The sequence below is a fragment of the Bos javanicus genome, chromosome 11, assembly GCF_032452875.1.
Source record: "Bos javanicus breed banteng chromosome 11, ARS-OSU_banteng_1.0, whole genome shotgun sequence".
Classification (NCBI taxonomy): domain Eukaryota; kingdom Metazoa; phylum Chordata; class Mammalia; order Artiodactyla; family Bovidae; genus Bos; species Bos javanicus.
The window spans coordinates 59,889,728-59,903,703 of NC_083878.1; the positions used below are offsets into that span (position 1 = coordinate 59,889,728).

At 37.8% G+C, this 13,976-nt stretch overlaps 1 protein-coding gene across 5 annotated transcripts in view; it reads right to left on the minus strand.

The window, feature by feature from the left end:
- Positions 1–13,976, minus strand: part of USP34 (ubiquitin specific peptidase 34) — a 240,901-nt gene that overhangs the window by 156,170 nt on the left and 70,755 nt on the right. For all 5 annotated transcript variants that reach the window (XR_009739441.1, XM_061432737.1, XM_061432739.1 and 2 more), the window contains exons 6-8: positions 10,694–10,761; positions 6,930–7,122; positions 5,378–5,439 (exon numbers count right to left, since the gene is read on the minus strand). Coding sequence is in view for 4 of the 5 variants with exons in the window: in XM_061432737.1 (XP_061288721.1) it covers positions 5,378–5,439; positions 6,930–7,122; positions 10,694–10,761 (323 nt within the window). In the remaining variant the exon portion in view is untranslated. The remainder of the gene's footprint in view (positions 1–5,377; positions 5,440–6,929; positions 7,123–10,693; positions 10,762–13,976) is intronic.

Below are 13,976 nucleotides of genomic sequence, written 5' to 3' on the forward strand. Positions count from 1 at the left end.
TTAAATGCAAATCTCACATAGTAACATTAAGTACACAATTTGGTCTACAATTCATTTGCAGAACTTCTTCAAAGAAATATTGTTTCACAAAACGAATATTTGTTTTGAAGTTTCCACTTCAGTCAGAACAATGCAAAGGAGACTTTTCCCTTTATGTAAAACTGTCATCATAAAAAGTTCATCAACACCCTTCCCCTTCCCCATTCCCTCTGGAAAAAGAGACATGGCTCTCATTTAAGTGTTACCATGTTGTTTTCTTCGATACTCTTTTTCTAAAAACTTTTTATAATTGAGGTACAACGGACAAACAACATGATTAGTCCCAAATGCACAACATGATGATTCAACATTTGTATATATAGCTAAATGACTGTGTAAGTATATACCTAAATTATAGTAAGTCTAGTTAACATCCACTATGATGGTGTTACAAAATTTCTTTTTCATTTGTGATGAGGACTTTTAAGATCTACTCTAACAATTTTCAAATATGCAATACAATATAGCCACCATGCTATACATTACCACTCCTACAACTTACTTATTTTGTAACTAGACATTTGTATCTTTTGACCTCCCTCACCTCTTCTGCCCTCCTCTGACCTCCACACCTCTGACAACTACCAATATATTCTATCTTTGAGCTTAGGGTTTTTAGTTTTTAAAGTCTGTATATAAATGAGACCATATGATATCTTTCTGACTTATTTCACTTAGTATAACGCCCTCAAGGTCCATCCATGTTACCATAAATGGCAAAATTTCATTCTTTTTATGGGTGAATAGTATTCCATTGTATATTCTATTTCACCATAGAACTGAAAGAACAAATAAATACAGTCAATTCTCATTTTTTACTCATGGCAACTGAATCCTATAAAATCTCTGCACTGAATAAACTCATATTGAACTCTTGAATATCAAATTAAAAAAAAAAAGAACTTCTTTTCAGATTCTATTTTCGTGTTACAAAAGAGAAAATGAGCATCAGAAGTGTTCAGTGACATGGCTCAGTTCAGTTCAGCTGCTCAGTCATGTCCGACTCTTTGCGCCCCCATGGACTGCAGCACACCAGGCCTCCCTGTCCATCACCAATTCCCGGAGTTTACTTAAACTCATGTCCATCGAATCAGTGATGCCATCCAATCATCTCATCCTCTGTCGTCCCCTTCTCCTCCTGACTTCAATCTTTCCCAGCATCAGGGTCTTTTCCAATGAGTCAGTTCTTTGCATCAGGTGGCCAAAGTATTGGAGTTTCAGTATCAGTCCTTCCAATGAATATTCAGGACTGATTTCCTTTAGGATGGACTGGTTGGATCTCCTCGCACTCCACGGGACTCTCAAGAGTCTTCTCCAACACCACAGTTCAAAAGCATCAATTCTTCAGTGCTCGGCTTTCTTTATAGTCCAACTCCCACATCCACACATGACTACTGCCCCAATATCAAGTACTAGACGTGAGACTCATATCCCTCCAACTGGCCCAGAGTCACAGCTTCTTGCACTATACTGCACGGCCTCCTACCACTTCCATCCCCTGGTCCTTTCTAAACCAGTGCTAAAACAAGAAAACAGAGCATCACTTTATATGACTTCAGCTGGGAATGTGCACGTTGGGAGACTTTCTTATTGCTCTGTGCATTTCAGCAAGACTATGAAGAACCAAAAGTATTGATTTGGGGGTTACAAATAAACTGTAGCACACAGGCAAATTAATAAAAACAGAATCCACAAAATGAGGATAAACTGAAGTCAGAGACTTCAATCCCCTACTTTTAATAACAGATTGGAACAAGTAGATAAAAAAATCAACAAGGATACTGAAGACAAACATTACGAGTTCACTAGACCTAAGAGACACCTAAGGACTTCCCTGGTGGCTCAGAGGTTAAAACACGTGTCTGCAATGCGGGAGACCTGGGTTCGATCCCTGGGTCGGGAAGATCCCCTGGAGAAGGAAATGGCGACCCACTCCAGTATTCTTGCCTGGAGAATCCCATGGACGGAAGAGCCTGGTGGGCTACAGTCCATGGGGTTGCAAAGAGTCGGACACGACTGAGCGACTTCACTTTGACTTTCAAGAGACACCTATAGAACACTCCATACAACAGCTGAATAAATTCTTCTTAAGCACACATTAACATTCTGTGGTACAGATTATATGTTAATCTGTAAAACAAGACAAATAACCCAACTAAAAACTAGGCCAAAAAGTGAACAAACAATTCACCAAAGAAGAAACAGAATGGCAAATAACCATATAAAAAGATGCTCAGCATTACTGGTAATTAGGCAAATACAAATAAAAGTCATAATGAAATGACACTAACACCCACTATAATGGCTATAATCAAAAATACAGGTAAAAACAAGTGTTGATACGATTGGGGAAAACTGAAACCTTCATATATTACTAGTGGAAATATAATACAGGAATGCTGGAAAACATTTTGACAGTTTCTTTAAAAGTTAAACATAAAATGACCTTACAAACCAGCTGATCATACCTATGTATCTACCAAGAGAAATGAAAACATATGTCCAAAAAGACTTATACACAAATATTTAAAGTAGCATTATTCATACTAATCAGAAAGTAGAAACAATCAAAATATCCATCAATTTGGTAAAAGAATAAACAAAATGTGATAAAGCTATATAATGTAACACTATTCACCAATAAAAAGGAATGAAGTACTAATTCATACCACAACATGAATGAGCCGCAAAATAAACAGTGTAAGTGAAAGGTGGCAATTGAAAACAAACACTATCATATGATTCCATTTATAGCAAACCCCCAAAATGGGCAAATCTACAGACAAAGATTATTAATGGGGATGGGGATAAGAATGGGGATTGACCCACTGCTGGGCATACACACCAAGGAAACCAGAACTGAAAGAGACACGGGTACCCCAATGTTCATCGTAGCACTGTTTACAACAGACAGAACATGGAAGCAACCTAGATGTCCATCCACAGATGAATGGATAAGAAAGCTGTGGTGCATATACACAATGGAATATTATTCAGCCATTAAAAAGAATACATGTGAATCGCTTCTAATGAGGTGGATCAAACTGGAGCCTATTAAACAGAGTGAAGTCAGAAAGAAAAACACCAATACAGTGTATTAACGCACATATATGGAATTCAGAAAGATGGTAACGATCACCCTACATGAGAGAGAGCAAAAGAGACACAGATGTAACGAAGAGTCTTTGGGACTCTATGGGAGAAGGCAAGGGTGGGATGATTTGAGAGAATAGCATTGAAACATGTATATTATCATATGTGAAACAGATTGCCAGCCCAGGTTTGATGCATGAGACAGGGTGCTCAGGGCTGATGCATTGGGATGACCCTGAGGGATGGGATGGGGAGGGAGGTGGGAGGGGGGTTCAGGATGGGGAACACATGTACACCCATGGCTGATTCATGTCAATGTATTGCAAAACCCACTACAATATTATAAAGTAATTAGCCTCCAATTAAAATAAAAAATTAATTTTAAAAAACAAACAACAACAAAAAAAGAATGGGTATTGATGTAATTCCCTGGCAGTCCAGTGGCTAAGGCTCTGAGCTTCCACTGCAGGGGGCATAGGTGCAATCCCTGGCCAGGGAACTAAGATCCCACATGCCATGGTACAGGAGGGGTGGGGGGGATACAACTGACTACAAAAGAGATCCTTCTGAAGTAATATAAATGTTCTACAACTGGACTGTGATGAAAGTTGTACAACTCTGTAAATTTGCTAGAATTCATTATAAAAACAGGTGAGTTTTATGATATGTGCATTATCTATACCTTAATAAAACTGCTTAAAAAGACAGACACAAGTCACAGGCTCCAACAATGAATTTGCTCCAATCTTTCCACACTGTACAAACTCTTCTCTTTCCAACTTAAAATATCTCTACTAACTATTCCTCAAAACTTTTAATCCCCTCCCTCTTAAGCATGTCTTTAGTATGTATAAACTTCACACATTTTTTAAATGGAATTCCTTCTTACTCTCTATCCACAGGAACATAAAAACCTAGCCTGTACATGTAGGGTTACTACACTGGTGAGTTCAAGACTTTTAATTTCTGTCTTTTTGCAGGGATGGGGAGTGATTACTTCATTGGCAATTTTAAAATTCTCTTAAAGGCAGTCTGAAGGGGTGCAAGGGGATGCACTCAGGTGTCAAAAAGGGAAATACAGACATGTAGTTTAATATACATTGGATATAATCTACTTACTATCTTGACTGTGTGAAACAGTACTCCTAGTATGAACCAGAATTTATAAAGCTACTACCCATTCTGGGCCACACATTTTAAGGGGACTTAAACTGACTAAGAATGTTGCCAAAAGTGAATGACCCGCCTGGCCATATAGCTAATAACCATAATATGTGAGAAAAAAAAAGTACAGGCATAGTCTCTGGTTTCCAAACTCATGAAGGGATGGGTTCAATGGAAATTAGCTCCACAGAGCAGAACTAACATCAATGCATAAAAGTTATAGTAAACCAAAAATATGACTCATTCATATCATTACTAATTTTCTAACACCTTAAAACTGTGTAACTCTGAGGAATTCTCTGGCGATCCAGTGGTTAGGATTCCACACTTTCACAACCAAGAGTGTGGGTCTGATCCCTAGTCAGTGGCTCAGAAGTAAAGAATCTGCCTGCCAAGCAGGAGACTTCAATCCCTAGGTTCTGGAGAATCCACTAGAGAAGGAAATGGCAACCCACTCCAGTATTCTTGCCTGGGAAATGCCATGGACAGAGGAGTACGGTGGGCTACAGTCCATGGGGTCACAAAAGAGTCCAACACAACTGAGCCACTAAACAACCACAGGGAACTAAGACTCGGCAAGCCGTGCAATGACACAGCAAAAATAAAACTAACGAACTCTGTTACAGCAGAAAATATTACTACCCAACTGAGATTTTAAAAAATGATTTCTATACTGGATGGACAACTAAATAGAATATTAGAAAAATAAGCATTTCTAAGTACTTTAAAAAGCTGTAGGTTATAAAAACTACTTTTTCATATGTGAGCATCATGAACTTGGTTTTTCCAAAAAAAAAAAAAAAGTTAAATGAGAGCTTTTCCTGCATCAAGTGCGGTTTCCGAAAACTATCAGTACCATATTCTTTACTATTAAGTTCTCCTATATAGTCTCTCTTTGTATTTTGTGAAAAATAACACTGTATGTTTTAAGTGTTGCAATATATTCCTCTGAAAGCTTATTAAAGGCTATACCACAAGGCAAAATATTTCCAGTGAACACTTCAAATCAAATAGTCACAGTTATATTTATCATATAAATAGCTACACACTGATATAGTGTACTTATGCATAAATTACTTACGTTTCTGTGTCTGATACCAATGATTCATTATTGCACACATCATTGAAGGTGTGAAGCTGATTCTATACAGAAAAGAAACATATTTTTCCAAAATTATTCTTGCATGTTAGCAACTGGCAAGAAACATAGTTTGACGTATTTGATATGCAGATCAGAAAGCAATAATCAGATCAAAATTATAAAATATAAGATCATCAGATATATACTTCCCAATTAGCCTATTTCATTTATCATTTTTAAACATGAATTCATTCCACAAGCAATACTTGGGCTTTATTTCACTGAGAATGTTAGAAAAAAGCTGAATAAGGGGGAAAAAATCACAAAAATTTAATGCAAAGCAGCAAGTAATGTGTCATTGCGTGCATGCCAGGTCACTTCAGTAGTGTCAGATTCTTTGCCACCCCATGGATTGTAGCCTGCCAGGCTCCTCTGCCATGGGGATTCTCCAGGCAAGAATACTGGAGTGGATTGCCACGCCCTCCTCTAGGGGATCTTCCCAACCCAGGCACCAAACCCGTTTCTTATGTCTCCTGCATTGGCAGACAGGTTCTTTACCACTAGCGCCACCTGGGAAGCCCAATGAAATTCGAGAAAGGCTTCCTAGGCCTATACTTTTAAGATTTGATTTGGGAAACTGCCATTGTTTTCTACATTTACAGTCTAATACATGGGTAAAATCTAGCCACTTCAGAATAACTATACTATAAAAATAGGTAGTAAATATAAAGGAGTAAATCTAATACAGACCTTTGTAAACCAGAGTAAGCATATCCATTCTGAAAAATGCAGCTAACTACTTAGCTCTAAGCAAACTGTCATGCAAGAAGACAGATTCAAGAACACCAGATTCTTGCCACCCGCCCCTCTCAGAGAGGCTAATAATATGTATTTCTCACCATTTAAAACAGTATTTGCTACTGTGCAAACCAAAAGTTTCTGTTAGTCAAATCTTGCCTATGGCCCAATAATCTGTGGCTTCTACCTGAAATGAATTAGTTACTTATAATCTTCTATTCTTTTTCTCCCTGAAAACATTGCTTTCTAAATGTAAAAAAGCTGAACAGCTAGGACTTCCCTGGTAGTCCAGTGGCTAAGACTCCACGCTCCAAATGCAGGGGGCCTGGGTTCAATTCCTGGTCAGGGAACTAGATCTCACATGCTGCAACTAAGATCTGGCACAATGAAATAAATAATAATAAATATTTTTTTTAAAAAAGAAGGGGGAAAATTTACCCCAAAAATTATTAAAAAAAAAAAAAAAAAATATATATATATATAAAAAACAAGTGAAGGAGTTGGACCTGAAAATCAAAAAGACCTAAGGTATAAATCCTTCTAAGTCCCTGCCTCTTCACATTTAAAATAGGAGGAAAGAGAACACATAAGAAATGATTTGTAAGGACCACAAAAAATAATGCACTTAAAGTCCTTAGCACAATGGTGCTCCATTGTGCTCCATAGGTGGCTCCATAAGCAGTAGGTATTATGATGATGATAATGATAGCCTGAGAAGGCAAACAAAAAATTACCAAAAATAAAAATAGCTTACAGTTATCTGACTTAGTCCAGCCAACCTCATAGTCAAAGTAGGTGACATAAAGTACTTAAATGCAAGATCTAGGCTTTCTTTATCAAAGCACAACGTCGTGTCCAATGGTTCTTTCACTGTGCTCCACATTAAGTCAGCCATGTTGCGAGCCGCACTCTGCCTTAACTCCTGATCAGAGAGCTTGCATAAATACCTGAAATGATTCAGAAATACAACATACACGAAAACTTGCAAGCTATTTCTTAATCCAACTTAAAAATTCAATAATATTCCTTTGCTCCCTAACTTCGAAATGTTTGGTACAGTAGAACCTGACATCCTGGGATTAATATCCCCAATTTAAACTATTTCTAAGTGATACTTCAAGCATTGTGACCTGTGGCAACGTGTCCTTTGCTGAGAGTTCAACATGAATCAGAAACTGCAAAGTCCAACACAACATAGAAGGTGGGTAGAGGGAGGGAGGGAGGGAGGAAGGGAGGGAGGGAGGGAGGAACTACACAGAGACAAGTGGTTTAACATCAGATTCCGTACCCGCACCTCCAGTAAAGCTTTCTATTCTCTAATACCTGTCATGTATACAGCTCTTGCTTTTAATAAGTTTCACTTAACTTCATACAAACAACATATCTACTTCCTGACACAGCCAAAATCTTTCAAAATGTGTACATTTTAAACAGCACTATTTGGATTTCAAAAATCACAATCCACTGGTTTTCCTCTCAGGCCCTACCTATATTATTTGGTTGGTTCCTCCTCCTCGACCCAACCTTTCAACATTACTGCTCCTCAGGGCTCATAATGGATTGCAAAAAGACTCCATATCCTTCCCATCACTTCATACAGCAGTCTTTGCAATGTGACTTCGCCACTCTTCCTATCAAAAGTGTCATTTCTCTACTTCCTTGCACCTGAACTTTGCCATGAAAGTTCCTTTGGCCAATGGCACAAAGAAATGTGACACAGCAGAAGCTTAAAAGCATTTGGGCTTGCTCTCTATTGCTGGGAACTCTTCAACTACCAAGAAAATGGACTCAGGAAAGCCTACTGGATGAAAGACACATATCTAATGCCCCAAATAACATCCAGCCAACTGCCAAAATATATATGAGCACCTGTCTCCACCCGAGACCAATCCACCTGCCAACCACAAGACAAATGAATGAAGTTATCTATCCTAGAGCATCCAGGTCCAGCCAAGTCAACACAGATCGGAAGAGCTAACCAACCGGAGACCTGTGAGAAATGATAAATGGCTGTTATTTTAAGCTACTAGTGCTGGGTGTTTTCTTACACAGCAAAAGCTACCTGATGCAGGCCTGCATCCTAGCTTCACTTGTATTCTCTTTCTATGTTCTCTCCCTAGATGAGTTCATTTATTTACTCCAGAAGATTCTAAGAGTGATTCTTTATGCTGACAACTTCTAAATTAATGCTGTTGTTCTAAATTACATGCTTTTACTCCCAATTTCCTACTGTCACTTAAATGTCCCAAAGGCATGTAAAAATGAAGTCTTTAAACTCTCTCAGTCTTTCCCATCTCAGTTAATGATACCAACTGCAAACAGAGGAATCAAGGAGAAGAGGGTTAAGTGTCATCCACTACGCTATCCCTTTTCTTAAACTCCACAATCACCAATCTTGCTATCCCTTTTCTTAAACTCCACAATCACCAATCTTGTTGCTTTCATTCTCAACTATATCCAATGAATCTGCAAAACGTAACAATAACCTTGTACAAGTTTATTGCTTATCAACAATCCTTGAACAAGTATCCCTAACTTCTTTCCAGGACTACTGCATTAACTTTTCAGTTGGTCTCCCAGCTTCTCCTTCAACCCTCCTACAATTTATGAGGCAACTTCCAAGCTACTGAAAGGCCAACCTGATCTTTTAAAAACCACTATGAGGGCTTCCCTGGTGATCCAGTGGTTAAGAATTCATCTGCCAATGCAGTGGACACACTTTCAATCCCTGGTCCAGGACGATCCCATGCTGCAGTGTGCGTGGGCACACTGAGTCCCGTGTGCCACAACTATTGAAGCCTGTGCACCTGGAACCTGTGCTCTGCAACAAGAGAAGCCCCTACCCTCCACAACTGGACACAGCCCATGGGCTTGAAGCAGTGAAGACCCAGCAAAGCCACAAACAAAATAACCAAATCTTTTTAGAAAATTAAGCTATTAAAAAAAAAAAAAAACCATCAGGATTCATCTACTTAAAACCCTTCAACAGACCCCACTGCTAAAAGTAAATTCAAATTCCTTGCAACAGCCTGAAGGTCCTAAATAATTTTATCAATCATATCATAATTGAACTTCCCTGTGCATTGTTCTCTGCCAATCTACTTCTAGTTTTTTAATGTCATATTCTTTCCAACTTCAAAGCCTATGCCTTTATGTTCCTTCTACCTGAAATATGTCCTTCTAATTAATATCTGATGAGCAGATTCATGTTCTTCAGATGCCACCTTTCTGAAAGGCCTCATATTCTCTATCACCTTATATCTTTACTTGCACAGGATTCAGCATTATCTGATTCTTTTCCTGATACTTTCTCCAATAACTTAGACAGTAACTGGAAAATAGTAGGCACTAAAATTTTTGCAAATGCAAGAATAAGAAAAATTATAAAGAACTCTTAAATATTATCAAGTAACACAATCTAAGAACACCAAAAGCTTACATCCTACATTTAAACAATACAATTCTTTCTCTATCTTCATCATAGGTTTCATTCATAGGTTGGGACTTACAAAACACAAGTATCACTTGCTCCTCAATGAGACCTTCTCCATACCCACAGTTACTAATTGTGACCTACCCTCTAGAACTCTCAATCCACCCTTGTCATTATTTTTCTCTGTAGTACTCATGAATTTCTTTTTTATGTTTTAATTATTTATTTCAATTGGAGGCTAATTATAATATTGTAGTGGTTTTTGCCATACATTGCCATTACATCAGCCATGGGTGTACACATGTTCCCCATCTTGAACCCACCCACCCTCAACTCCCTCCCCATCCCATCCCTCAGGGTCATCCCAGTGCACCAGCCCTGAGCACCCTGTCTCATGCATCGAACCTGGGCTGGGGATCTATTTCACATATGATAATATACATGTGTCAATGCTATTCTCTCAAATCATCCCACCCTCGCCTTCTCCCACGGGTCCAAAAGTCTGTTCTTTACATCTGTGTTTCTTTTGCTGTCTCGCATATAGGTCATCGTTACCATCTTTCTAAATTCCATATATATGCGTTAATATACTGTATTGGTGTTTTTCTTTCTGACTTACATCACTCTGTATAATAGGCTCCAGTTTCATCCACCTCATTAGAACTGATTCAAATGCATTCTTTTTAATAGCTGGTACTCATGACTTTCTAATGGACTCTATTATTTTTTATTGTGTACACAGATTACACAAAAGGAGGTAACTTTTCTTCTCTGCTATATTCCCTATGCCTATAAAACTTAGTATATATTTGCTTACTGAATAAATATAGCTGAATATCGTGCAACCACTGTTAATCTCTCATTCTTTATACTCAAGGAAAAAAAATTCCAACATGAATTGCTTAAAAGTAAACATTAAATATAAAAATACATGTTCATTAGAAACTATAAATTGTCAAATTAAAATTTTCTCTGGGGAATGTGAATGCAAAGGGCTTTCAAACAATATAATTCTGTACTATTATATGAACAGTTTTAAACACTACTATATTGACAACAAGGGGAGAAAAGTTTTATAAACTTACCTGATAACGTATGTCCTAAAAGGAATAATGTGCTGCATGACAGCAGGGATATGCAGCCATATTCTAATCTATAAAGAAACATAAAAGCAATATTAATGTATAATGAATATGAAATACATGTCTTTAAGAACAAAAACATTTAGTATTTTGCTACATCTAAAACATAAATATTTTGTAAAGGATAAACTAAGAAATATTACTGAACACATACAAGTAGTTTAACCTATACATTTTTAATACATATACCTAAAATCAACCTAAAGAATTACTATCAGCATCTTGATAAAAAGGGAGAACCATCAATCCAAGAGTATCTTACTACCTGCTATTCTATACCTCTTTGCATGGTAGCAACCCAAATACAATAGAACTATATAATTTTTTCATAAATCATCTTAGTTTTTTAAACTATATATTTATTTATTTATTAGGCTATGTTGGGTCTTAGTTATGGCACTCCAGCTTCTCTCTAGTTGTGGCACACAGGCTCAGTGGTTGTAGTATGCGGATGAGTTTCCCCATGGCATGTGGCATCTTAGTTCCTCAACCAGGGATCGAACCCATGTCTCCTGTGTTGACAGATGGATTATTAACCACTGAGCCACCTGGAAAGCCCTATATGTCAATTACACCTTAATTTTTTAAAAAAAATGACGAGGTAGAACTTGTTTTACTGCATAACAAGACTTCTTAAAAAGCAGCAGAAATTAGATAGTATGAAAAATAGCACAAGACTAATCAAATAGACAAATGGAACATACTACAAATCTGAGACTATGCCCAAGAAGACACATAAAGATACTTGATTTATGACAAAAATGAGTCTGCAAAACAAAGAGGAAAGAACTGTCTTTGCTACAAATAGTGATAGGACCAGGAGTTGGCTGTATGAAAAAGAAAATGAATCCTAATCCCTCACATACACCACACACGGTCAGTTACCACGGAATTACAGGTCAAAATAACAAAGTAATATAACAAAACTTGAAGAAAATGGAAAAATATCTTCATAACCTGAGAATAAGATTTTTTTAACCATTAATGAAAATATTAACCATAAGGAAAACATTTCTTATAAATTATACACCATTAAGATTTAAAGCAATCCTTAATGAAAATGCAAATTACAATGAGCTGTCATCTCACATAATTCAGAATGGCCATCATCAAAAAGATTACAGATAACAAATGCTGGAGAGGGTAGAAAGAAAAGGGAACCTTTCTGCAGCATAGGTGGCAACGTAAATTGGTGAAGCCACAATGAAAAAGTCCAGAGATTCTGATAAAAACTAAAAATAGAGTTACCACATGATCCAACAATCCCACTTCTAGGCATATATTCTAAAAAGAAAGGGAAAAAAAAACTCTAATTCAAAAAGATACATCCATCCCCAATGTCCACAGAACACTATTCACAATAGTGAAGACACAGAAGTAATCTAAATGTCCACCGACAGATGAATGAATAAACAAAATGGGGTATACATATCTGTTCCTGCTGTTCAGTTGCTAAGTACAACTCTTTGTGACCTCATGAACTGCAGCACGCCAGGCTCCCCTATCCTCCACTATCTCCCAGTTTGCTCAAATTCATGTCCACTGAGTTGATGAGGCTATCTAACCATCTCATCCTTTGCCGTGCCCTTCTCATTTTGCCTTAAATCTGTCAGGGACTTTTCCAATGAGTTGGCTCTTTGCATCAGGTGGCCAAAGTACTGGAGCTTCAGCTTCAGCATCAGTCCTTCCAATGAAAATTCAGAGTTGATCTCCTTTAGGATTGACTGGTTTGATCTCCTTGCTGTCCAAGGTCTTCTCCATCACCACAATTTGAAAGCATCAATTCTTCAGCGCTCAGCCTTCTTTCCTGTCCAACTGTCACACCTGGAGACTACTGGAAAAACCGTATCTTTGACTATGCAAACCTTTGTCGGCAAAGTGATACATGTGCTCTTTAATACACTCTCTCTGTTTGTCATAGCTTTCCTTCCAAGGAGCAAGCATCTTTCAATTTCATGGGACTAGTCACCAGCCAGTGATTCTGGAGCCCAAGAAGATAAAATTGGTTTCCACTTCCACTTTTTCCCCTTCAATTTGCCATGAAGTGAAGGGACCAGGTACCATGATCTTAGATTTTTTACAATCAAATTTCAAGCTAACTTTTTCATTCTTCTCTTGCACCTTCATCAAGAGGCTCTTCAGTTACTCTTCACTTTCTGACATTAGAATGATATCTGCATATTGAGATTGTTGACATTTCTCCTGGCAATGTTGATTTGAGCTTGTCATTCATCCAGCCCAGCATTTTGCATAATGTACTCTGCACAGAAATTAAATGAGCACAGTGACAATATACAGCCTTTTCATATTCCTTTCCCAATTCTGAACCAGTCCTTTGTTCCATGTCTGGTTCTGTTGCTTCTTGACCCTCATACAGGTTTCTCAGGAGACAGGTAATGTGGTCTGTTATTCCCATCTCTAAGACTTTTCCACGGTTTGTTGTGATCCACAAGTCAAAGGCTTTAGCGTAATCAATGAAGCAAAAGTAGGTATTTTTCTGGAATTCTTAATCACAGCACTTTAACAGAATCATTTAGGATTTGAAACAGCTCAGCTGGAATCTATCACCCCCACTAACTTTGTTCATAGTAATGCTTCCTCAGGCCCACTTGATTTCACTCTCCAGGATGTCTGGCTCTAAGTGAGTGGCCAAACCATGTTCATTATCAGGTGATTAAGACTTCTTGCATAGTTCTGTGTATTCTTCCCTCCTCTTCTTTATCTCTTCTGCTTCTGATAGATCTTTACCATTTCTGTCCTTCATGCCCATCCTCGCATGAAATGTACCCCTGGTATCTCCAATTTTCTTGAAGTGATCTCTAGTTTTTCCCATCTAAATTGTTTTCCTCTCTTTCCCTGCATTGTTCATTTAAGAAGGCCTTCTCATCTCTTCTTGCCATTCTCTGGAACCCTGCATTCAGTTGGGTGTATCTTTCCCTTTCTCCCTTGCTTTTGGCTTCTCTTTCCTAAGCTATTTGTAAACCCTCCTCAAAAAGACAAACAGCCTTCCTGCATTTCTTTTTCTTTGGGATGGTTTTGGTTGCTGCCTGCTGTACAATGTGACAAATCTCTGTCCATAGTTCTTCAGGCACTATATCACATCTACTCCCTTGAATCTATTTGTCACTTCAACTGTATAATCATAAAGAATTTGATTTAGGTCATACCTCAACAATCTAGGGATTTCCCCTACTCTCTTCAATTTAAGCCTGAATTTTATAAGGAA